Source organism: Phocoena phocoena, chromosome 4, assembly GCF_963924675.1.
Source record: "Phocoena phocoena chromosome 4, mPhoPho1.1, whole genome shotgun sequence".
In the NCBI taxonomy this organism is placed as follows: Eukaryota; Metazoa; Chordata; class Mammalia; order Artiodactyla; family Phocoenidae; genus Phocoena; species Phocoena phocoena.
The window spans coordinates 85,822,926-85,850,134 of NC_089222.1; the positions used below are offsets into that span (position 1 = coordinate 85,822,926).

At 43.0% G+C, this 27,209-nt stretch overlaps 1 protein-coding gene across 2 annotated transcripts in view; it reads left to right on the plus strand.

The window, feature by feature from the left end:
- Window positions 1-14,007: 14,007 nt before the first annotated feature.
- Window positions 14,008-27,209, plus strand: part of DRD3 (dopamine receptor D3) — a 36,048-nt gene continuing 22,846 nt past the window's right edge. For both annotated transcript variants that reach the window (XM_065876259.1, XM_065876260.1), the window contains exons 1-2: window positions 14,008-14,277; window positions 25,342-25,454. In XM_065876259.1, coding sequence (XP_065732331.1) covers window positions 14,008-14,277; window positions 25,342-25,454 — 383 coding nt within the window. The remainder of the gene's footprint in view (window positions 14,278-25,341; window positions 25,455-27,209) is intronic.

Here is a 27,209-nt window from a genome sequence, read left to right on the forward strand (position 1 = left end):
CCTAATCTTAAAAGCAGGTTTCTTTTTCCACTTCTGGATGTTGTTGTGAGAATATGAGCACCTGGAGCTGCTGCAGCCATTTTGTGACCATGAGGCAAGCCAGCCTAAGGACAAGACCTATAAGCTGAGATTGACAGAGCAGAAAGATAGAAATGATCCCTAATGAATTAATGTGAAGTTACCTACCTCTGTACATCTTCTGTGTGATAATCAACTCCTTATCATTTAATTCAGTTGAGAAGTTTTCCTGTTGTTTGCCAAAGCCCCAGCCAAAATAATAAACTTAATTCTCCCCTTGTATTTTGGGAAGCATAGTGGGATACCTTTGTGGAGAGGGGAGCATACCCCATATTTTCTTCTCCTTTTCTCTTCCTAAGGCATAGGCAGCATGACTAAATTGAAATTCTCTGGTGTCTCATTTCAGGGGTGTGATCAAGATGGATATAAGCACAATTCTTGTGCCTGAACTACCAGTTATGGTTCTACTAAGCACCCTAATATGACCAGGAACTGATGACAATTGGTACTTTAATATGGCATCTTTAAACCATAAGAGAGTTGAAACCAGTGTGAGAGAGAAATCCTCTCTTAAGGGAAAATAAGAAGAGAGAGGAGAAAATGAACATTTCTAGGAATAGGAATGCCAGCCCAATAAATCTGAGTTTTTAAAACTTCCCCCAAGAGTTCTAGTGACACCAAATACCCTTGTTTGGATGCTTGTATTTGTCCTTTTTCAAACCAGCTACTTTGTAATAATCTGTCATTTTTCTTTACTCTGGGAGTGACTGTATTTCAATCAGGGCAGTGCAGTAGAATATCTGGACATCAATGACAAGCTTGCAAAGGGGTTGTGGAGGGGACAAAAGCTACCACTGAATGCAAGATCGTTGTCATTAACATACAAAGTTCTACAACTCCTGTCTGCTGGGGAGAACTGAACTTCTGAGGATTCAAAAATGTAAGCCACAGAGAATGGACTGCAGATATACCTTATACACGCTGAGAATCTTGAAAAGTCAGGTATGAAGGTACAGGAGCTCCTTTGTGCTCTAGGGCAGGGATCAAACTATTATAAAGGCACTTACCCAAGAGAGGCTTACTCAAGCCTCAATTTATGGCAACAATAATAATAGTCTATTTTTAATCTGAGAGAACATTTCCTCTTGGGAAATCCTAAAGCGTTTAAAACTTTTTTTTTTTTTTTACAAAATAAACATATATTTTTCATCTATATTTATGGATTTGCCAAAAAAAAAAAAAAGGCACAACCTATTCTATAATAGAATGTTGTCAACTATGAAAAAGTTAAAGAACCTCTACTATCCCTCCATCTTATTCCCCCTATTGTCCCTCACCCCTTAACGTAAGAGTTGAAACGTGCCTCACCCAGTCTAGAGCTTCTAGCTCTCTTTTGGGCTCCCAGATCCCTGCTTTCTTAGCCATCTCTACTTCTGTCATAACATTTCTCGTACTTCTCCCTCATCTCTCACCCCACACACATACAGCCTCCTGATTTCCAGGGGAGCAGTAAAAACAAATGGAAAATAAATAATACATTGTTCATGTCGTGTCTGTAACTGTATCTCTTTTATAGGCTTTTTCTTTACACTAGTGCTTCTCAAACTTTAATGAATAACCTGGGCATCTTGTTAAGATGCAGATTCTAGACTCAGCAAGTCTGGGGTGGTACCCAAGATTCTCCATTTCTAACAACTGCCAAAGTGAAACTGTGGCTGCTGCTCCTGGTCCATGGCCCATACTTTGAGTAACACAGTTTTATAAAATCAGTTACATAAACAGCATCTGAGATTCAAACAAAACACACTAAATAATTAAATGGCAATTGCTTCAGAATGGGATTTGACAGAATTTGAGATGTGCTCTTCTGAACACTAAATGTGACAAGTTCTAGAAAGATTGAATCTACCTGTTGCTATACAATATAATTCTTTGCTTAAAACAGTATCAAACATTTATTGTGCTAATGAATCTGAAATCTGGGCAGAGCTTTGCAGAGACAGATTGTCTCTGTTCCACATGGCATCAACTGGGACAGCTCAATTGGAGATTGAAGGAGCCACTTACAAAATGACTTACTCTTAGGTTTGGCAAGTTGATGCTGGCTTTCAGCTGGAAGCTCACCCAGGGCTGTGGGGCAAACTGTCTTGGTTTCTCTCCATGTGGATCCCTGCAGGGGTTGCTTGGGCTTTCTCAAAGCATGGGGACTGAGTTCCAAGAAAAAGTGTCCCAAAAGAACAAAATGGAAGTATGTGGCATTTTTATGGCCTGACCTCGAAAATCACATAGCATCACTTCTGCCATACTCTATTAGTCGAGGGAGTTACAAAGGCCTACCAGGTTCAAGGAGAGAGACATAGACTCTACTCTTGATGGTGGAGTGGCAAGGTTCTAGAAGAGCATGAAGGATGGGAGATGTAACTGTGGTCATCTTTGGAAGATACAATCTGCCACACTCAACAACCCAAAGTCCTTTTTGAATAAATGATAAATTAATTAAGATATAGATTTCTCTAATTCCATCCCATCTCCATTCCCTTTTATATGTAATTTGGAGAAGAAGAAAAGAAATAGAATATTGGGGGAGAAAATGAGAGAAAGGTAAAAGAATAAAAGATTATCTGATGGAGAGGAGGAAAAACCAGGAAGAAAATAGGTGGAAAAGTGAAGATGAAAGTATAAAAAGGAAGTAAGATAGATGCAAGCACACAGAAAAGTTGATATAAATATGAAGACAGATATCACTTATTTACTTCCTTCCCTACTCTTACTCTGCTACCTGTAAAAGAGTGGAGTGGGTACTAATCTGATTGGTTGGGAACCTTCCACTGTAACTTGGTGCCATTCTCTGGTAAAAAAGAAGAAAGGTTCGAGCCCAGTACTAGACAATAAAAAATGAATTGACCTATTTTTCTCTTTCATACATTTGTTACAGCAGCAGAGTGAATTCAAACATAAAACCTAGGGCTTTCTCATCTATGGCAAGACCACCGTGTCTTTGGTGAGGAATGGGGGCTGGGATTAGGAAGATGCCATCATACTACCTGGACCACTTACTGCATTTGCCAAATTACCTTTGCACTCTACAACTTGAGGTCTGATTCTAGTGAAAAACATACCAAAGGGCTATTCTTTGATGGTATTTATGTAATTTAGTATCGTCATGCGAAGTGAGAGAGTAACACTGACATATATACACTCCCAAATGTAAAATAGATAGCTAGTGGGAAGCAGCCGCATAGCACAGGGAGATCAGCTTGATGCTTTGTGACAACCTAGAGGGGCGGGATAAGGAGGGTGGGAGGGAGGGAGATGCAAGAGGGAAGAGATATGGGGATATGTGTATATGTATAGCTGATTCACTTTGTTGTACAGCAGAAACTAACACAACATTGTAAAGCAATTATACTCCAATAAAGATGTAAAAAACAAAAAATTGTCGGGCTTCCCTGGTGGCGCAGCGGTTGAGAGTCTGCCTGCCGATGCAGGGGACACGGGTTCGTGCCCCGGTCCAGGAAGATCCCACATGCCGCGGAGCGGCTGGGCCTGTGAGCCATGGCCGCTGAGCCTGCATGTCCGGAGCCTGTGCTCTGCAACAGGAGAGGCCACAACAGTGAGAGCCCTGAAAATTGGCTCCCTACCCTGCCTCATTTGGTCTCCACACTGTCCTGCGGAGTGTGAGCTCTGTGGCGGCTTAAAGTGATGTGAGACAGTCATGTTGCCCTCAGTGGTTGGTGCTGAAGGCAAGCTTCCTGTGATGAAACCGAAGAACTGCTACCCTGGAGCAGCATTTCAAAGACTAGAGGGGAATATTTCTACCACAGACTTCACACCAATATCCTTTCAAACAAAACCACTGAGCATGCCTGTGTATCAGACACCCACCACCTCTTAACTCTTGCTCTAAACCTCCCAGTTCAGGTTCAGAATATGAAGACTTCCCTGAGGAAGCACTGTTGACTGCAACATAAGATGTTCCAGTCATGCTACTGAGACGGGTTCCTGGAAGGAAAATGAGAATGATCTATATTTTTCTTGGTTTCTGCCCAAGCATATCGGTTTTGTAGGCATCCTGGAGTCCTTCCCAGAAGGCAGGTCTCCAAATCTTCAATGCCAATCACGAATAAGAGTTCTGTTTACTTAAAAGATTGAAACTTGTTCAGTGTTGTATGAATGGAAAGTGCCAGATTAAAAGGAGCAATTGCTGACTGTCATCTACACTGAAGTCCTGAGAGAAAGGACCCCCTTATTCACCACCCACTTTCCGTTCCCTAAGGCAGTCAGGGAATCTACTAGAGAGACAGTTCAGTCAAGACTGAGTTGAGTGCCTAGATGGGTGACTTTGGGCATGTCGGTTAATTTCCCTCTTTATCTTCCTTTGAAACTTGCCAAAGAAAGACATTACAAAAATGCTGAGGAAAATTCTGCCAGCAACATTTATAGCTGCTCTGTGAGGATACACCATGTACTCTCAACACAGAAAGTTGAGAAATGTGACCTTTCCTGCTACACTCGTGTGTTATCAGGGCAGCATTATTATCAGATATGATATCATCAAATGTTAAAGAAGGGCTTCCCCGGTGGCGCAGTGGTTGAGCGTCTGCCTGCCGATGCAGGGGACACGGGTTCGTACCCCGGTCCGGGAAGATCCCACATACCGCGGAGCGGCTGGGCCCGTGGGCCATGGCTGCTGAGCCCGCACGTCAACGGGAGAGGCCACAACAGTGAGAGGAACGTGTACCGCAAAAAAAAAAAAAAAAAAAAAAAAAAAATGTTAAAGAAAATAAACGTAGGATACTCAGAGTGGAACCATGATGCTGAAAATGAGCAAGAAGACCCTGAGTTCCTTAATATGATTCTGCTAAATGCTACTCGTACATTCTCTGCTGTTACATATCAGACAGGCCAAACCTTGACAGTGCGTATTCTCTTGGTCCCCAAATCCAAGGGAAGAAGAGCCTAGGGGTTTACGTTCGAGCCGGAAATTCCACTTTTAGGGCATATTCGATATATTTAGGCCACATAACAGTACATTTATGCCCCATAAATCACGAGCAACCTTGGATATGGCACCTAACCTTCCTAAACTTCTGTATTAGTTTGCTAGGGTTTATGTAACAAAATACTACAGTTTGGATGGCTTAAACAACATAAATTAATTTTCCCACACTTCTCGGGGCTAGAAGTCCAAGATCAACTTGTTGACAGGTTTGGTTTCTCCTGAGGGACTCTCTTCTTGGCTTGCAGAGGGCTGCCTTCTTGCTGTGTTCTCATGTGGCCTTTTCTCTGTGTGTGTCTCCCTGGTGTCTCTCCCTCTTCTTATAAGGACACCAGTCAGATTGTACTAGGGCACACCGTAATGGCCTCGTTTTTACTTAATCACCTCTTTCAAGACCTTATTTCCAAACATAGTCACATTCTGAGATTATGGATTTGGGGAGGATACAATTCAATCCGTAACAGCCTCTGTAAAAATGGGCATCATTAGGATTTATGTAAGATGCAGTTGGGAGCATGAATTAGAAAATGCCTGATAAACTATAAGTCACCATAGCAATATTGTATCATGGATATCATCATTTTTGTCATCATAATTATTATTCTCTATGACATATTGTCAGTCTCCTGGGAAATCTAAATTTTCCATCTTTGGAAGAATTGTAACATAGCAGTTAAGAGAACATGCTCCAGAATTAATTGATGTCAAATCCAAACCCTGGGTCTACTACTTGTTAGCCGTGTGACCTTCAGAAATTATTTTAACCTCTCTAAGCCTCAATTTCCCTATTGATAAACTAGGAATGGAAAAGCAGTACCTATCTTTTAGGGTTGTTGAAAAGATTAAAAGAGAGAATGCATTAAAGTGACTGGCTACTAGTACATGCTCAATAAATGATGGCTGTTATTAATAGCAATATTTAGACCTTGTTGTTGCTGCCTTTCTCAGTCAGCAGAGGTCTCTATCATAGTTGAACTGGGACTAGCTTCCCCATGACAGTCTGGACTGCAGCTGCCAAACATACACACTGTTGGCAGAGAAAGTAGTAAAAGCATTACAACCCTTTCTGAAGGAAGGAAAAGAAATCGAAAACAATAACATAGGGAACAGTTAGGATTCCATGGTTAAATGTTATATGAACAGGTGACAATGAATTAAGATTGTTTAAGTTCTAGTGCTGCTTCAGAAACTGGCTTTCACTGACTGCCCTTCATGGCATCTCCCTTTAGCCAGTTCTAAAGTTGAGTTTTAAAAAATTACTCACATATACCTCAGAAGAGCAGTTAGAATGAATTGGCAAATGTTATTGTAAAGTTCTCTGAAAACAAGGAGTGCCACTAAATAAACATTTAACATTTCTCACAGTATGAAACTTATTTCAACTTTATCACCAGTTATTCTTCATGCCTCAGTTTTGCTTCTGCTGTAATATATTTCCTTTAACCTTCTTCTCCAAGACAGGCTTACACCTCCAAGTTCAATTATTCTGTCAATTGTGTTTTAAAGTGTACTGATTTCTATTAACCACTTGTGGTATCAATTTGTTGATCTGCTCATTCTTCTGAACCAATCATCTTTACACCCACCAAAAGCTGGAATGACAATTAAACTAAGGAAGGTGAGAATTATTCAAGAGATATTAAAGCATAGAAGTAAAGACAGTGGGAAAACTGAGATTCAAAAGAGCACTGAGGGGAAAATACACATATACTAAAAAGCATAGCACAAAGCACATAGAGGCACAGAGGGAAAAGAGAAGAGAGAGGTGGAAAACGGATCCTGCTACACCTCTCTTTCAGCACCAAGGACAGAGCTTCTGAAGGGCTGACCCAAGCAACGTTCAGTTTAGGGTCCCTCCCAAATTCTCTAGAGAAAATGATGCATTCGAAAGCAGCTATGAAACATGCAGTAAGGTCTAATAGGGAAGCTGGAAGAGCAGCACACAAGTGATTTCACCTGAGAGGCAAAAATGGGTGATTTTCTTTCTGTTCATTTCCACAGTTTCTGTGTCTTGGGAAAGGCAAAGTTTGCTTTGCTTGGGCATGTCTGCTGTTAGTAAATGGCTGCAGGAGCTGAGGTGCTAAACCCCACAGTCTCCAGAAATCAGAAGAAATTTTCAGGGTAAGTAGTTTTTCTTTTCGTTTCTAGTTTAATACACAGTGTTTTCCTGAGAGGTTATTTAAGCAGTTTGGGGTTCTGTGGTTCTCTGAGAACACGCATTAAAACTCTGTACCCTCTCTTATTTAAAAACCTGAACCGCTGAGGAAACTGTTTTCATTTTCTTCTCATTTTTTGGGCAGTAGAAACCTGTTCTCTTTCTCTTTTTTTTCCCCCAAATTAGATCCTCATGGGCTCTAGAAGCTATATCAAGGCAGAATTAAAAGATAGAAAATAAAAAGCTGTTACTATTCCTGAGATTTTTATGGAAGTTGATTGTTTTCCTCTTAAGGGTTTTACTTAATTGGAAGGGTCTGTTATTTTAAATTCCCCAATTCAGCACCCTGGTAATCCAGGGCTGAGGGTTTGGAGAGGCACTGTTTTCAATGGTCTATTTTAAGTCAGGCTGTTTCCAAGTCAGAATCCAATTATTCCCAACAGAGATATGCAGTACTTGAGATGATAATTGTGTATATTTTCTTTACTGATGGCATATGATTTTGAGGGTATTGTTGTTTAATTGTAGGACTTTCATTACTTACTGTAGCTTATCGGGTCAACGGAAGTTGTTGCAATTAGTCATTTTTCCAGTTCATGCCTTTAGTTTAATCAAATACTATCAAAATGAACGCACAAACATTCATTTCTAAACGCATTCTGCATGCCTGTTTGCACTTTACAGGTGAAGCCCTTTGCTTACTGACACTAAAAGGTCAGTAAAATGTCTGTCCATGGGTAGGAGTGAAGAATCGCTGCTTGACATAGCATTGGATCTCTTGTAGCCAAAGAGAAGCAGATACCATATGAGAAAGATTCTTACTCAGACACATGTTTATTTATAGCTGAACATTTTTAAGGGTCTGCTTGGCTAGCAGTGTGCAGAGTTGTTGGGCATAGAAAACACTGACAGTATCCGAATGCATGCCTGATATTAAAGAATCTATACAGAAGCCTGCTTATTATGGAATATGAATTTAAACAAATACAAAGTAGATTTTACCGAATACTAAATTCATTTTCTAATGTATTGAAGTTTGTCATCAATTAACATTTACTTATTGATTGATTGACTAATCCATCGAGTTCCCCATTTTATCTCTGAATAGAATGGTAGGATGCTCAGACATTAGAATTTGCGATGGAAAGTAGGGATGCTCTGCTTTACTGGGAAAGTTTAATGAAGAAAAACTATATTACCTTAGCTACTGGATCTCAGTAACCAGATATATTTTTTCTCTGTACATGTACCAACAATGTAGATGTGCCCAAAAATATAAATAGGCTAGGTATTTCAATGCACTCGTGAATTTTTAGTAGGAAAATAAACTAGACAGCAATTTTCAAGAATAAAGTGCCATAGAAATGCTAAAGACTACCTCTAATAATAATGACAATGTAACTCCCACTGTTTCTATGTGCAGTGTGCACCTGCATTGACTTCACTGAGCTTGGTCTGCTCATGTGCACAAGATACTCTGAAAAGGCGAGATTTTAAAATTAGCCCGCAGGGCTTCCCTGGTGGCGCAGTGGTTGGGAGTCCGCCTGCCGATGCAGGGGACGCAGGTTCGTGCCCCGGTCCGGGAAGATCCCACATGTCGCGGAGCGGCTGGGCCCGTGAGCCATGGACGCTGAGCCTGCGTGTCCGGAGCCTGTGCTCCGCAACGGGAGAGGCCACAACAGTGAGAGGCCTGCGTACCGCAAAAAAAAAAAAAAAAATTAGTCCCCATTTCAGGCTTGTCTCCTTCACCTGAATAATGGGGAAGTTAAGAACATGGAGCTCTGGAAACAGACAGATCTTGGGTTGAATCAGCTCCATAATTACTGGTGTATGACCTCAGCAAGATACTTAACCTTTCTGTTACTTACTTTCTTCAACTGCAAAAATGGGGATAATAATAGCACCTATTTCCTTCATCAGGTTGTTGTGAGGTTTAAATAAGATAATGCTTATAAAATGTTAGCTATAATTATTAATTTTTTCAGGCAATATAGCAAGTTTGCATTGAAGCCCCAAGCCAGAAAAGCTCTGGAGACTAGAGATCAGGATGTAACTGAGTGAAAGTTTAGAGGTTGCAAAAGACGGAGATCTATGATATAAGTAGTTGGTCTTGTGACCCTGCTATCAAGGCATTTTGTTCTGGGTTCAGGAAAAACCATTTCTATCTGGAAATGACTGCCCACATCACCTTCCACCCCCAGCATAGACACATTAAATAAGTCACAAGTTTTGGATTTAGGGAGACACAAGATGAAAGCTAGGCTCAACGTAGACCCCTACACATTGTGTAATCTTAAGAAAGTTACTGAGTCTCAATTTTTTAACCTATAAAAGGAAGATATCAATATCCACCTTCAGGGTTACTATAAATATTAAAACGAGGTAATATCTGTACAGTACTAGCGCCCGGCACACAGTAGCAACCAGAAGCGGTAGTGAATATTGTCTTTAGAAGGAGGTTGAGAACTCAAGATGTTTCTGTTTTTCTTGTTTGTTTTTTGCTTAACTTGATAGCCTTGAGAGAAGAGAACAAACAATTAAAACCCTGTAAATCTTAATAAATAACTTCTTAACAAACTCAATGGGAGCCTGGTATGGAACCAGGAGCCCAAACGAGACAACCTACAGATAGATGTTCCAGGCAGACTGGTTCCACACTGAAGGACTGAATAATCATCAAATCAGGATGTATGTCATAGCTGATGGGGACCTGACCATGCTCTGTGCCCCTGTGTTTTAAAGTAGATTATTCACTCACTCTAAGAGATGCCAGAATAAACTATAAAGACTGTGTAAGAAATTCAAAGGCTCGTTGAAATTTGTAAGTAGTATTATATATAATGATTCTTAAAAGAGTAAGACCAATCTTCTAGCCCTTGCCTTCTCCACTTTCTCACCTCCATCCACTCTTAACTAACACTCTTTGCTGAGGTCATCAGTAATCTCCTAATTTCCAAGTCCATTAGACACTCAGCAATTGTAGTTTATTTGACCCATGCACCTATTCCCACTTGCCCTTAAACAATAGAAGCTACAATATTTTAAGTGCAACGTGCCAGACATTATGTTAGAGCCATGAATCTCAATGGGGAGAGCAATTTTGCTCCGCAAGGGACATTTGACAATGTCGGAGACTTTTTTCACTGTCACAGCTGGGGCGAGGGGAAGTGCTGCTGGCATCTAGTGAATAGATGTCAGGGATGTTGCTAAAAATCCTACAATGCAGATGACAGCACCCCCTGCCCCAAGAAAGAATTATCCAGCCCCAGTTGTCAACAGTGCCAAGACTTTACGTATATAATTTTAGTTGCCTGCACAATAACCCTATAGATGGGTATGATTATCCTGATTTTGCTGATGAAGAAACCAGGCTATCATTATGAATTACTTAGAGAGTGATTGTCAAGTTAATGAATTCTCCGGGCTCTTTACTTCTCCTACCTGAGACCAGTTTACTATCTGATAGCATATCTATCAAAAGGAGAAAGAAAGGAGAAAACCCAGCCCAGTTCTGTGTTATATAAGCAATGCTGGTTTAAAAAATTTTCTTTTTAATCTAAGGAGGGAGGAAGTTCAAACAATGAAGCCGAAAAGTGGGGAGTAATCTAGCATCTCACTCATTTTCTGCTTTCACCTCCCACACCCACAAACTCATCAGGAACTGCCTGGGCAACCAAGGCTTACCCCCACCTGCTGCTCTAAAGAATCTAAGAGCAGAGACAGTGCAATGCAAAAAATAAGTAAATCGGAAACTCATGCAGTGGTGATTACAACGTCAGGCTCAGAATTGATTTTCAGAGTTGAGGGTTTCCTTTCATATAGTTTAGTCATTGACACTTAGCTGTACTATTTTTAAGTAGCTGTCAAACCTCGGCAGAGTAAAATGTCCAGCAAGATGGTAACAAATATCCCAAGGTTTTATGCCTCCCTCCTACCTGACAGGGAAGATGAGGCTAAGACATCATACGAAAGAGTGATTTCTGGCCATTGATTTCCAACGTGGCCCAGTTGCAGAAGGAAAGGCGTTCTGGGCCTGAGCCTGCCTCGAAGGTGAAAATATCCTTGAACAATCAGAAAGCTTTGTGTTTTTCCAGAAGCTCTTGGCAGCAACAGTGCTATCTCCAGGGTAGTGGCTGCCCTTCTCTGAATAATGAGAAAATTATAATTATTATCAAAAATTATTATTATGCTTTAAAATATATTTAGTGCAAACAGTGTGCCAAGATAAAGAACGATTTTTTTTTTAAACAATTCTCTGAATTCATTCCAAATCACTCGCCCCCTACAATTATTTGTTCATTTTAACACTTTCACATTCCAGGCTGAAACATTCAAAATAGCATACAAAATGACAGCCAGGATTAAGCCAATCTCCTAATCAAAGGAGAGCAGCAGTTAGCAGAATTGAGAGCAAATCCTGGCCACCAAGCCAGCCTCTACCTCTGCCACAGCCTAGAGCAAGAGTTCCCACGGAGGCCCATATACTCCATGTCTAAATATTTTCGTTATAATTAACAAACACCATTGAATGAAATGTTTACTCCTCCTGTCTTGATAAAGGCACCTTCTTAACAATCTGGAAGGCCAGGTTTGAATTTAGGGTTCCTGGGCCTTAAGAGTTCAGTACAAAATGTGAGAGGGCAGGAGAAGCTGCCCCACCCGACATCCCGTCCCAGGGACTCTGTCCTCTTCTCTCCACACCTCGGGCTACATCCAAGCTATTCATCTGAGCTCATCCAAACAGCTACCCCTGGAGCCCATGGGTCCCACACATACATGCCACAGTCTTCCTTCAGGGTGACACATCCAAAATGAGGCTGGTGCTGCCCGAGAAATAGGCTCCAAGCAGTTTGGGCAGAGAATCCTGAGATCTTGGTACCAAGAGTATGGTCTAGAATGGGAGTGTGGACCCGATGGATCTTCTCCTTGGTGCCATGGGAGAGCATGACCTCATCCTCTAGGAAGGATACAACCAGATGGGGTCCAATGTGGAGCCCTCGGAAGCACAGCGCCCAGGGCAGGAGTCAGTCTTACCCAAGTCTCAGCGTCCTACCATAGGCTATAAGTCTTGTGCTTCCCCCCAGCATGTGGCTTTGATGCACTGCTACCCTTGGCACAAAGTCATTTCCATATTTTTCTTCAGGACACAATGACTTTTGTCCCCCACAGACATGCACAAACCTGGCTTTAAGAGCCCAGAGTCTCTTCTGGCCCCAACAGGTTGGTGTCATGGGGGCAACCAATGGGCTCTGTTGCCTTTCCCACGCTATGTCCAAAGTCCCCACGGTTGGAGGATTGGCTTTTCCCAGAGGGCTAGTGATGTGACAGTTGCTATGGCTTTCAGATGTCAAAGGAGGGCGTTGGGAGGCCTGCATGCCAGTTCTGCCGCTAAGAAGCTGTGACTTAAGTTGTTAATCATCTCTCTGGGTCTCAATTTCCCTGTTTGAACAGTGAGGGCATTGGACTAGGTCAGAGATTGAAAACTGATGATGCATGGGTCATTGGCTATGGATGTGGGATTTTGGGGTGAAGGGGGGATGGGAGACTTCATAAGGCTTAAATATTTTTTAAATTAATAATGAGTCTTTAAAAATTAGGAGGTTTCAGGAATTCCCTGGTGGTCCAGTGGTTAGGATTCGGCACTTTCACTGCCATGGACTGGGTTCAATCCCTGGTTGGGGAACTAAGATCCCACAAGCCACACGGTGCAGCCAAAGAAAAAAATTAGGAGGTTTCAAATAAAATTCAGGACATGGATTTTCCCTAAATATAAAAACCACTGTACTGCCTCTAAACCCCATTATTCTTGAGATTTTCTCCCACAGCCCGGGCTCCCAAACCCACCATGTCCTGCTACATAAGACCCAAGAGAAAGAATGGGAGATTGAAGGAAGTGAAGGGAGGCATGGGAAAGGCAAATGCGGGCAAGAGAGATAGGGAGGGAGGAGACAAGGAGAGGGGCTGGGAAGCTAAGAGAAACAGACCAATGAGAGAAAAAGAGCTGAGACTTGCATAGCTTTCTAGGTGTCGGGCATGGCTGTCAACGTCTTCCGTATGTAATAGCTCATTTAATCTTCACAAAATCCCTGTGGGACGAGTTCCATTATTTCCCCCATTTTACAAAGGAGGAAACTGAAGCTCAGAGAGGTGAAGTTACATGCCCAAGACCCCAGAGTTTGGAAGTGGTAGAGCTGGGATTCTAATCCTGCAACAGCTCCCCATCTCACTCAGAGTCCAAGCATGGTTCTTTCAATGGCCCAGCACGACCTCTCAACCTCACACCCTTCCACTCTGCCCCTGCCTCACCCAGCTCTTTCCACTGGTCTCCCTGCTGTCCCTTCCACCTGCCAGCCACCCTGCCGCCCTGCCTTTGTACCTGCCATTCCTCCTGCTTGGCTATCAGCACAGTGGGCTTCCTCAGGTCCTCCAGTTCGTGACTCAACTGTCACCACCTCCACGAGGGCTTCCTGCTTACCTAAGTACTCACACACACACCATCCTCACCCTGTCCTCACCCCCTTCCCTACTTTTTTGTTCTCCAAAATACATGTCATCATTGAACATACCACATCTTGGATTTATCTTGTTTATTACTGTCTTCTCTGGAATGGAGGCTTCATGACGGCGGGGATTTTTTTCTATTTTTTTCATTGCTGTATATCCAGGGCTTAGAATAGTGCCCAGCATATAGAAAGTGCTCACCAAAATATGTATCGAATCAAAAAATCAAAAAATGTACCCAAAGCAGCCAAGCTCCAAAGAGTCTGACTTGACCGACATTGTTTTCTATCTCCTCTCAGTAAACGTGTCGGGGTCCCTCCTCTCCCTCCGGGCTATGGCGCCTCTCAGCCAGCTGGGGGGCCACATCAACACCACGTGTGCGGCAGAGAACTCCACCGGGGCCAGCCGGGCCCGCCCACATGCCTACTATGCCCTCTCCTACTGCGTGCTCATCCTGGCCATCATCTTTGGAAATGGTCTGGTGTGTGTGGCCGTGCTGAAGGAACGGGCCCTGCAGACCACCACCAACTATCTGGTGGTGAGCCTGGCCGTGGCAGACCTGCTGGTGGCCACCTTGGTGATGCCCTGGGTGGTGTACCTGGAGGTGAGTAGGTCGCAAGTGCAAGCTGCCCATGTGACCGTGCTTGTCTTTGTCTTCCGTGAGCTCCTGGCATCTGGGGTCAGAATGCTCCCTGCCATGATCCAGGGTCTAGGGAGGGAAGGACAGCTCCTGCCATTCTCCCTTTCATGAGGGACCTGAAAGTCCTGAGAGCACCATTATTCCAGCATCACTTGCCCACGTCAGAACCAGGGAGCTGGGAATGATTCTCTCCCCAGGCCTCCAGCATCCAGGTGACTGGACCTGAGTGATGGGACTTGTCCTAGAAATGCACCAGGCTTACTCTCTGTGCCAGTCATGTTGCAAAGATACGGGGGGTGGGGTGGGAGCAGCCCAGTGGCCATCCTCATCAGTGTTTCAATGTATATAGGGGTGGTTATGTGCAGGAGGCATGTAGGGGCAGAGGAATTAATTTTAAAAAAACAATTTTCTTTTTTAACTGAATGAGAGGAAAAGAGAGCAGGAACAGTCTGCAGATAGATCAGACTTCTGATGGTTCAGTTGCCCTTGGACTCAGCATTTTCCTCCTGGGTACCAGCTCTCCGCAGACTCCGCTTCCAAAGGAAAAGACCAAATTTATATTTTTGGTGCCTCCCTCACCAGTTAGATAATGCAGCAGACCCTGGAGAATTCTGCCGGAGAGAAACATTTCTTAAATTTGAAAGTATTTTCATTTGAAAGTGCAAAACAGAGTCAGGAGTTGATCAAGACAAAACATCCATTTGCTAACAAGGAAATCAGGGTGCCTACACCTATTCAAGAAACAGATATTCCTACCAGGAAAACATGCAATTACTAAAGAGTTTTTTTAAAACCCTTAATATCCTGTTAATATTTCTCCTCTGCACTGTGTATCATTCTAAAAAGGTATCCAATGAAGGCTCAAAATGATGCCATGATTAAGAGAAATTAAAATTCATCAAATTAATATCTCAGTTAATATTAATAGTGAAGATGACAGTTAATTAAGTATGACATATCACAGGAGAACAAAAACCTCGAACATAGACTGCTTAGACGAGTAACCGTATTAAAGAATGACTGGGGACTAAAATTAGACTTATGATCTCAATGGGGAGACATTAAGGAAAGAAATCAAGGAGATAGAAAAGGAAAGGAAAAGAATAAAAACAACTAGGCTGATTGGGATAGATTTAAAGCCTAAGGGAATACTCAGAGAAAAAAATATGCATTAATTTTTCCCAGTTAAGATTATCTTGACGTCAAAGGGTCTTGTAATTATCTTGACCTTTCTGTCAACCCAATTAGGCCGAGACATCCTTGAAGTCAGAAGCTATGTCTTTGTTCTTTTTTTCCCTGTAGTCCAAACATACTACCTGGCACATAATATGTACTAAATAAATATTTGATGTATGAATGATTAAATGAATCTGGTCTGCAATGTATGCATTAGATGGGCCATTCCTGCTTATACCATCTGCAGCTACATCTATTGTTACAATGAACTATTTACTTTTATTTTATTTTTTAATAATGACACTGAAAAGGAGTTAGAAGCATATGATATTTCTGTTCGAGAGTGAGGCAGACTTTAGGTGCTACAACCCAGTGTGGATGGATTAGTCAATGATTCAGAACATCGCCACACCCTCCTCAAAAGTGTTTCTGTCCATCCCTATACATTACAAGGATTCTTATGTCTGCCAGAAGGATGAATGTCGGAAAGAAAGGCAGGAAGAGAACCTTCACTCTGATATGCATTTTAATTGCCTCTGACATAAAACCAGGCTTTTGGTGTCTGTGCACTCGGGGCACTCATTTGCTGTCCATTTGTGATTGCTTCCAGGACTCTGAATGGATTATATTGGAAAACCTCTGTAGATACGGGTATAGGAGATGGACATTGCGACCTTCTCACGCTAGATACCCCTGGCATCCCCTTCTAGCCACACCTGCCAGTATGGGTGGTACGCCCCCTCTACTGCCGAGCACAGAGGAGCAACTGAGCAACAGAGGGCTGGCATGAAATCTTGCCAAAGGCCTTAGTGGACTCTCCGCAAGTTGTATCTATGGGTTTTCCCCTGTGAGAAGAGCTCTGCTGGAGCTCTTGTTTTCCCTCATTAAAACCAAGATGCCCTCTGTCCGACAGGTTATTTACAACAGGTAGGTGTTCAGTAATCAAGAGTACAGTCACATAAGTTTAAAATCATACAAAAAAGATGTAGGAGAGCAGAGACATCTCTCCACTGGGAAATGGGCTTTGTGACCTCCTTTCGGTCCTACCCACTTGCTTCAAGGCTCTAGTAATTGCAGCTTAGTATCTCTACGTCACTTTCCCCAACAGTCAACTAAGGGTCTGTCTCAATAAAAGACAGAATATGATGTTAGGTAGCCATCATTAACAGACAACCAGTTAAGATAATAGAAGGCTCTATTCCAAAGGATCAGGTCTCCCTATCCCACCCCAGTCTGTATATTTCCCTTAGTCTTAAATGCCTGCCTGCTTTCTGTGGACCCCAGAAGTAGACTGGGTGCTTTAACGAGAGAAAAGAACACTTTGAGCTCTTAAAGTGATTGTGAATACATAAATTCACATGTCTCAGAGAAGAGCAAAAAGTGTTACTCTCACTAACTTGTCCTAATGATGAGTAGCTGGTCTAGTAATTAGAAGATCATACCAAAGAGCTCCCTTGAAAAGAGGAAAGGATGCAGTGTTGACCACAGAGACTGTTGGAGGTTTGAGGGCCCCCAGGAGGACAGAACAAACATAAGAACACCATGAGGGGGCCAAATTAGCTGTCAAATTCCCAGCTTCCCACGCTTTGATTTGAATGTATCCATCTTGTTTGAAGGGAATATTGGCTCACATTGGCCAGACCCCTTCCTTCAGAGGAAAACTGGCTCATCATGACAGACACCAGTATATATGAGTTACGAATGTTTTGACTGTAAATATTGGAAAATTTGACTCACTGTGGCTTAAACAAATAGGAGTTACTTTTCTCACATAAACAGAATTCTGGAGGAAGGAGTTCTGTTGGTATTGGTTCAGCTGCTCCAGGTGCCATCAAGGACCAGACTCCCATTCTTTCTGTTCATCATCCTTGGCAAACTCACTTCCTCATGCTACTCACAACAGGGCTGCCATAGCCCCAAGCATCATGGCCATACTCAAAAATAGGATGTGTGGGGACAGCAGAAAAAGAAAAAGTAAATAAAAGCCCTTTCCCTGGAGTGGCTTGAAGCATCTCCCTAAGGAACTTCATTTGTCTAATTGGCTACACCTGGAACATAAGGTCACTTTTAGATGCAAGGGAGGATAGAAAAGGAAAAGTGAAAATGTGGGTTTTATTAAAAAAGAAGATGTGGGGGTGATGTAGGCAATAAAATGTCATATAACTTTGTGCTTCTTCTGGAATTCACTGGGATGAATGTTATTCTGATGCAAGGTTGTGCTATGAGAAAGACTCAGAATTGGGAGTCAGAAGGCGTGGAGTTAAATGAATAAAATGAAAGTGACAACTACACTTTCCCTACCTCACAAGGTTGATTTAGGCTCAACTGTCATCAACTGAAAAAAATGTTTCAATAACTGAAAAGTGTGATCTATAAATATCTCAGTTTAGACAATTTTATTGTTAAGTAAAAGAAACCTTAACTCCGATTGACTTAAACAATGAACAGAATGCATTGGCTCTCATACCAACGAGTTTAAAAGTCCTGTGGTAGGGTGGGCTGCAGGCACAACTTGAACAGGGCTCCAGTTCCATTTCTCTACAGTTCTCTCAGCTCTGTCTTCTTCCATATACTGACCTTATCCACAGGCAAAGGGTAAGCTATAGACCTCACATGTGTGCACCACACCATTCACAGCAAAAGAGAAAATCCATGTCCCAGAATTTCTAGTAGAAGTGTCAAGATGTACTTCAATTGGACTGGCTTATGGCACACGATTTTCTCTGAACTAATCACTGAATAGAATTGTCAGTTTAGCATAGGTTATGTGTACCTTCCATAGAACACATCAACTGCTCAGGAATCTCAGGGATTCCCAGTGGAATCCAAGGACTATTGGAAAGAGGAAAGAAGACAGTCAGCAAGTATGCACCACAGTGGCCTTCGCTGGTACCATTCTCATCATGAAGGTACACAGAAGACTGGGCCTGGACAATATATTAAAAGGGACTAGCGGGGGCCCGTCACTGACTTTCTTCAGTTTCCTCAGTCCTCAGGCCTAGCAGAGAAGTTGAGGACAAGAGCCATGCAGGTGACCTCAGAGTAAATTATATTCCAGAGGGCCCTGGCCTGGCCATCTCTGTAATTCAGTTTGCAGCATTTTCATGAAAACTCTTTTCTGTTCTGTACCAAAGAGTTCTATCTCCGATTCCCTCTCAAGTTTTTAATTTCCTGATCTAGAAGCTGCAGTCTGTTTGGAGCTCCCTCTCTAAGCACCAACATTCCATTTTGTTCCACTCGGTTAAGCACCTTTTGTGATGTCTAATACACTTGTATCAGGGCAGAAAGGCAGCGTAAGCAACCAGGGGGACATTTAGAATACTAAAGTCAGAGTACTTGGGTCCCAGTGTGGACTGGAGAAAAGATTTGAGGGTTAGGGAATATAGACAAGCAAAAAAGTGCCAAGTGGGTTCAGGCAGGGAAACTCGCCATAGAGAGCCTGATCGAAGGTCAGAGAGTGCTGTTTTGGGAGACAGATGCCTTTGGACTTGTTATGATATTGATTATTAAAAATAAAGACTTTTTTAAGAAGAATTTTACCATTGTTCAAAAAACCCCAGATGATAGCAATTTAAAAGCTCCCTACTGAAAAAAAAAAGCAGGGGGTTCTCACAGTCTCTTCACCAAAGTCTAGATTTTTCTGGAAGTCATAGACTGTGAAAGCTGGAAGGGCTTGGAGAGTATTTCTGCCGTCATTTCTAAAGTATGATCCAACCTCAAGAAATTTCTGGCCACATTCCAGTGACCGGGATTCTCTGTGGGCATGGGCCTCAGGGTCTGCACTTTAAAAGAGCTCCTCCATGACTCTCATGAACCTAAACTTTGAGCTAAACCTTTATGACGGGGAGCTCCTTGTTCAAAATACAGACTGATGGGTGTACCCCAGATCTACCAAACCGGAATTTCTAGGGGTGGTCCTGAAAGTCTATAGCAACTGTAACAAACCCTTAGTCCCAGGCCCATTCCCACCCCAGCTGATTTGTGCAGCCAGCTGGCCATCTGCTACAAACTGACAGGTAGGAACCACTAATCTGTAAAAACCCGATTTCGCAGATGAGGAAATTGGGATTCAGAGAAGTGAAAAATCCTTATTTAGTACCCTATTTTGTCCCACAGCAATCTCCTCCTGCAAAAAAAAAAGAAAAGGAGGAAGGAAGGAAGGAAGGAAGGAAGGAGGGAGGGAGGGAGGGAGGGAGGAAGAAAAAAAAGGATTTCAAATGTGGCAAACAAAAATGGAATGAAGAGGCTAATTAGAGAAGTAATTCCATCTTTTCTCCTTGGATATCTCCCACAAACAACTAAAAATCCATCCCTTAGAGCAGGAGTTCTTAACCTGGGGAGTCCATCAACTTGGATATAAATAAAATTACTTCTTTATTTTCACTAAACCGAAATTAAGCACTTCCTTCAATTATGAATGTCAGCATCAACCCACAGCAGAAGAAATCCTTAGCGTCCCCGGTGGAAATCACAGATATTTATATTTTCAAATCGCATTACAGTTTTTGCAGACCCTTAATACCATTTACACTCATCAGTGTTTCGAAACTACTAGGTCTTGTCATTTAGTGCATTCTTAAAGAATCACATATTTTTTTAAAAAAAACTTTGGTAACTATATTTTGATATAATCACTATCCTTTGTGATCCACTGTATTTTATTTCACGCATTTAAAAACATTCTTCTGAGAAGGAACTATGAGGCCAAAGGCATCCAAGGGATAAACAATGCTTAAGGAGCTCTAGGGACAACCATTTCTTTCTTTCTTTTTGTGGTACGTGGGCCTCTCACTGCTGTGGCCTCTCCCGTTGTGGAGCACAGGCTCCGGACGCGCAGGCTCAGCTGGCTCAGGGGCCCAGCCGCTCCGCGGCACATGGGATCCTCCCAGACCGGGGCACGAACCCATGTCCCCTGCATCGGCAGGCAGACTCTCAACCACTGTGCCACCAGGGAAGCCCTCTTTCTTTTTTAATATATATATTTTAAAATTTTACTAAAGTACAGTTGATTTACAACGTTGTGTTCATTTCTGCTGTACAGCAAAGTGACTCAGATATATAGATATATCTATATCTATATCTATATCTATATATATATCTATTCTTTAGGGACAAAGTCATGCCCCCACACCCCCTAGAGCCAGCATTTCCCAACCCTTCCAGGCAGCAAAAATCACTGGAGGGACATTATTCTGAGTAGGGCCTAAGAATCATTTTAACAAGAGCCTCAGGTGATTTGGGAAATGCTGTCTTATCAGAAAATTTGGGAAATGCTGCCTTAGGCTGTGTCTGTTGAAAATCAATAGCCAACTTCAGTACCTGAAGACACTCTTGCTTCTCCCACCTTCTGTATTGCCAAAGGGAGTTAGTTATATTCATTAGCAAGTGAGAGTAACACCATCTGGCTGCTGTTTAATTCCAAAGTGAGTTTTATTCATTAAAATTTAGGAAGAAGGTAGAATCATGTTTCTAAAAAGCCTTAAATCAATCAGATTTTTTTTTTTTTTGCTTTGCTTTGCTTCTCCTTTAATTTCAAAAATCACTTTACCTTTCATGTTCTCCCAACACTCTGTAGTACTCATCTCACTGTCAGCACTTATCATACTGTATCATAGTCATTTTCTTAGCATCCATCTCCTGGGCCCTCAGTTCATCCCTTCCCATTCACACATGACTCCCCCTAACACACAGATACTATATTCTGAGGCCCTGGGAACAAAAACAGGTTTAATTCATTTCAGTACACCCACCCCAGCAAGGTATCAGCCCTATAATGGGCCCTCAGTGAACACCGGCTATGTGGGTGGGTAGACAGACCAATGCCAACTCTTCTCCCTCCTATGACATGAGAATGGAGTTAAACTGTACACTTCCCAGAAGCAGCGTGTCGGGGTGCTGACCTCTGAGAGGCAAAACAGAGTAATGGTTGATATTAAGGGTTTGAAATTCCAGCTACTTTTTTTTTTTTTTTGCTGTACATGGGCCTCTCACTGTTGTGGCCTCTCCCGTTGCAGAGCACAGGCTCCGGATGCGCAGGCTCAGCGGCCATGGCTCACAGGCCCAGCCGCTCCGCAGCATGTGGGATCTTCCCGGACAGGGGCACGAACCCGTGTCCCCTGCATCGGCAGGTGGACTCTCAACCACTGCGCCACCAGGGAAGCCCCCAGCTACTTTTACTAGCTATATGTCCTTAGGCAAATTATTCAACCCCTCTCAGACTCCATTTCTTTATCTATAAATTGGAAAGGACATTTACCTCATTTGGTTGCTGTAATAGTTACTTAGCATGTTCTTGGCCCCTTATTGATCTTTCACTATTATTTACTTGGCATGGAGGACTTAAGTGTTTCCATTACACATCCCACCAATTAGGGAAAACCAAGTGATGGCACCTTAGCGGGAATTACTTAAATTAGCTAATCACGTTGTTTTCTTCTTGACACTTAGCTGAGATCAAGGAGTGAATGGGGATTTTGCTGGCAGAGTTGGAGACAGGATGAGAGGAGAGCCAGAATGGGGTAGCACAGTGGGGGCCTGGAAGCCAGAGGGCAGCTTGAAGGCTTTGGTCCTTAGGGGCTCAAGAAACCAGGGACCAAAGAAATCTGCCAGGTACATACTTTCACTAGGCCCCAAAGTCAGTAGCCCCCACTGTTTTGTGCTGTTTTTCTACAACCCTGGGACACAAGCAATCAGAAGGAGGTGTCTCATTCCCTAGAAGGGGGTTGATGCGGTCTGTCACACAAAAATCCTTGATGGCACAAGGTTTTCTCCTTCTCCCTTGTGGCCACCCACTTCCATCCCTTTCCAACAGCTGCCCCTTCCTCGCCTGACACCCCCATACAGCAGGTGTGTAACAACCTACATTCCAGTGCCCCACCTGCCTCTATAGCCATGCCTCTCTGGGCAAGGTACTGAACCTCCCCAAGCTTTAGTTTCTTTCTCTGCAATGAAGATAACAATAGTCCTCTCTCACAGGACCATGATCAGCAATAGAGGCCATGTATGTAAAGTTCAGACATCGGTAATTATTAGTATTAACACAGATTATGTCAGAGACCATTCCTTCTGTCAGAATATACTTGCAGGCTGGGCATTGCTCTAGGAGCCTGGATGCAGCAGCAAACACGTAAGAGTCCCTGCTCCTATCAGGTTGACTAAGTTGCAGTCATTTAATCTCCTATCAAATAAGTGTATAATTTGTCTTCAAAAAGCTTTAAGAGCATAGACAGTTTTAAACAATTCAGGTATCAAGTTATCAGAATCAATGTTTCAAAGTTAGAGAACTTTCTGGAATGGGTCATATGGGTTGGTGACACACATAGATCGAGTTCTCAATAAATGTTAGCTTGTATTAATGGTATTAGGATCTCATGATGATCTCTAGTTACTTTATTTAAGAATGGCTTGCTTCTCCAGTTCTCTTCAAGAAGATCTTTTTTAAAAACCTCTTAAAACACGTAACAGGGCTTCCCTGGTGGTGCAATGGTTAAGAATCTGCCCGCCGATGCAGGGGAAAACAGGTTTGAGCCCTGGGCTGGTAAGATCCCACATGCCGCAGAGCAACTAAGCCCGTGCGCCACAACTACTGAGCCTGTGCTCTAGAGCCCGTAAGCCACGACAACTGAAGCCCGCACGCCTAGAGCCTGTGCTCCACAGCGAGAGAAGCCACGGCAATGAGAAGCCCACACACTCGCAACGAAGAGTAGCCTCTGCTCACCGCAACTAGAGAAAGCCCAAGCGCAGCAATGAAGACCCAACACAGTCAAAAATAAATAAATTTTTTAAAAAAATTTAAAGCACATAACATACCCTCCTCCAATGAACTAAGTATTAGGAATTTCACAGTACTTGTTTTATGAATGAATGAATGGACAAATGAGCAAACAAATAAACGAACAAACAGGACATCCAGCAAGCCTGCAGTTTTCTATTGTTCTAATGATCCTCTCTCACCTACACTGTCCCCCAACATATGTACACAAACAGGCACTCACAATTTTTCAAAAAAAAAAAAAAGTGGTTTTCCCCAATTTAAGATGTAAATTGTATAGTAAACATATGTGAAAAGAGATTTAGTATACAAATTTCACCTTTTGCAAGAAGCTTTTACAGCATACAACTGTCCTATGGATTGAGCAAAACCATCTTCTATTATCCTGGTTCCTCTCATTGTGTTATGACTATACATGTCCCTTTTTAAAAGTTTTCATTCTCAGAATTCCTTTAAAATTCATATTAAGCTTTTATTTACATAGAGTCAAATGGTTGGACTAAAAGAGAGAAAGTAAATCCACAACTAAATGAACAAAAATGATGACTTCAACCCTAGTTTGAACTTTTCATTGTTGCTTTTAAACAAAATACTTTCGGTCAGAGTTTCTCATAGTAGAGCTTGGAAATGACCAAATATAGGGAAAAGATCAAATGCTGAAAAGGAAATAAATCTAAGGGGAAAGAAATTAGTAGGGAAGGGGAAAGAGAGAGAGCCTTTCAGGAACTTGCATTAGTGCCATAAAACAATGATGTATAGTCAAGTGGCCTGGTGATATAACCAGCATCTTGGATGAGAAAAATTAGACAGAGGGCCAACAGCATCTTCATGCACTATTTTTTGTAGCTTTTTTCCTTGAGAACCTACTTCAGAGGCTACTGTACCTATGTTTCACTCCCTTTTCTCTTGAATAGCCATTGGTCCTGCCCAGCAGAGATAACACGAACACCCAGCTATAGCCTGGGGTACAAAGCTTCACAGGTTTCCCCTTGAGAACCATGGTGCCCAAGAATGGCAGCCCCAAGGGCAGGAAGCTGACAAATGCACAAAAGCCTCGGGGCCCCAAGAGTGGCATTTGTGGATGAAAGTGATAATCTCCCTAGCATATCTCTCTGGCTCAATTAGGTAATGTAAAAAAATTTTTAAAGAAAATAGAAATGTGCTAGAATATAACTTAAATTAACTAAATTCCTGACTTACTTATAAGTGTTACTCGGAGGAGTTATGGAGCTTGGAACACATGTGTAAATGCGTGAGGTCAGAACCATCCTCAGTGATTCCATGAATAGTAAAGAGGATCTGGGCCCCTTTCCAATGCCCTGGACACACCTTCCCCCTGACCTCTTGGTGAGTGGGACCATGGTGACGAAGGCAGGCACACCAGCACGGATTTATTTTACATAGGCTCTTATAGATGTTGTTAAAGCTTCAAAACCGGAAGCCAGATAGATTTTCATTTTGGAGGTAAGTTTGATGAAAAATGTGTTCTCAGTTTATTTCCTGGTATATGGTGAGCTCTCGACTGGGCGGAGGGCTTCAGAGACGCAGTTTTGGCACGGTGCACACATCTGGCAGTCACCCAAGTTCTTTTACTCCCAGCTGTGCATCTATGGGCGTATCACTTAACCACGATGACCTTTAGTTGCCTCCTGAGTTTGAACCAGATGAGCAATTCACAGACCCTGGTGTGATGGGAGACAGGGGGATTTATTTTTTTTAAAAACCAAGATTCATGGGCCCCAAATCCAGAGACTGTGACCCAGGAGGTCTAAGGAAGGGTTCAGAAATCTACATCTTTAATGAGCACCCCGCTGTGGACCACACTTTGAGAAATGCTGGACTAATTGATTTGGAAGATCCCTTCCAGCACTAACATTCTATGGATTTATCCTTTCTTGGGCGACCAGTCTTGGGCAGCCTGACAGTCCCTCGATGCCTACCTACCCTTGGTAATGATGTTGTACCAACAGGGTGGGCATGTCTGCGTCTGTGCAGGGCAGCCTAGGGAAGGTGGTAGAGTCGAGTGGGTTGCTGTCTCTTCGCTGGGGGGAAACACTAACATCCTTGTCTCTGACACCCAGGTGACAGGCGGAGTCTGGAATTTCAGCCGAGTTTGCTGTGATGTTTTCGTCACTCTGGATGTCATGATGTGTACAGCCAGCATCCTGAACCTCTGTGCCATCAGCATCGACAGGTAAGGCTGGGCTTCCCTTCCAGACTTAGGAGAGAGGTGGCCTAGGTCAGGTGGTGGGGGAAACCACCTAGGGAAGCTGTTCTTGCTATATTCAAGGCACAGGCTTTGCATCTGATGGCACTGGGGTCACTGCCATGTACAACTTAACTCCGGGACATTTTCTTTTCTCTCTTTTTCTTTTAAGCGATGGCTTGTAGGTGAGAGGAAACTCCTGTGACAGGAGAGAAATAACTATCCTATAAGCTTTCCTTTCCCCCAGAGGATTCTGGTTTTGCTTTTCCACCACCCTTGGGGCTTTTGTGATTCCTAATTTTTTGTGGGGAGAAAAGGTGAGGGGGACAAAGAGGTGAGATGAGCTGACACATTTAGGAGAGACTGTTCCTGTTGTTATTGTGTTTTGGTAAAGGGAGGGAGATAGAGCAGGGGCAAAAGACAGAGAGGGGAGAGAAAAGCTTGGGAGCTTGGGAGTACCTGTGAGGAGGGAGAGAGGAGTGGAGAATGGTAATTTTAGAAAATGTGGCTGTGCCCTATTTATTTATTTCCTTCATAGAGTTTAAGAAAAACAAGTAAAGAACAATGTTTTTAGAATTGCCTTTTGGTTGCTGGAGTGGATTTCTGTGATTTTGTCTAGAGCCTTTGTGTGTTCCACCAGAGTAACATCATTCTCTATCCCTAAGAGTGTACTGCCTCGGCTCTGGGGACCTCTGTTCCTCTCTTCCCCTCTCTTTCAGTTTCCTCTCCTCTTTCCCTTTCCCCTCCCTGAGTCTTAGATCTGCCACGGCTCCAAGGACATCTGCCATGGCTTTCCAAGGACACTGAGCGCCCTAGGGAAAGGAAGTCGCCTTCGAGCTTATGGCCCCTGTTGCCAGTCAAGAGCCTCCAATCTAGGGCTTCCCTGGTGGCGCAGTGGTTGAGAGTCCGCCTGCCGATGCAGGGGACACGGGTTCGTGCCCCGGTCCGGGAAGATCCCACATGCCGCTGAGTGGCTGGGCCCGTGAGCCATGGCCGCTGAGCCTGCGCGTCCGGAGCCTGTGCTCCGCAACGGGAGAGGCCACGGCAGTGAGAGGCCCGCGTACGGCAAAAAAAAAAAAAAAAAAAAGTCTCCAATCTTCCCTTCTCTAAGTCCCCGTCCACCTCTTCTTTTCCTACAGTCTCTCCCAGGAATATTATCCATCCACTCCATAGCTCCAACAGGTGGCCCCAAATAAAATCCACCATCTACTGTGAATTTAGCACATGGTGCTAAGGCACGACAAAGCCTTAACTCGTTTCCTCTTCACAGCAACTCTCAGGTACTATTACTATCTTCATTTCCAGCTTCTTAGACTAATTAAGGAATTTGCACAGTCACACAGCTGAGAAGCAGTGCCAGGATTTGAATTCATGTCTATCTGACTCCAAGTTAACAATCTTAGGCTTTGTGCTAAGGCTCCTCAAATCTCCAGCCTCACCCCTAATTTCTCCCCTGATATCCAGACCACATTACTTCCCGGATATACCACTGGCTCCTACAAGGCAAAATGTTAAAAACCAAACCATCAAACCATCACAGCACCAAACCATCTTGACTTGATGATCTCTTACTGACCACGTCATTCTTCTGAAAACTTGGATTTTGTTCGATTCCTTTCTCTTCATCTCCCACATCTAAGCAATCAACGCTCACAGACTCTATTTCTGAAATGCTTTCTAAATGTGACCCATCTTTCCCTTCTTACCTCACCTGCTTATTTGGGGCTCCTATGACCTCCCACC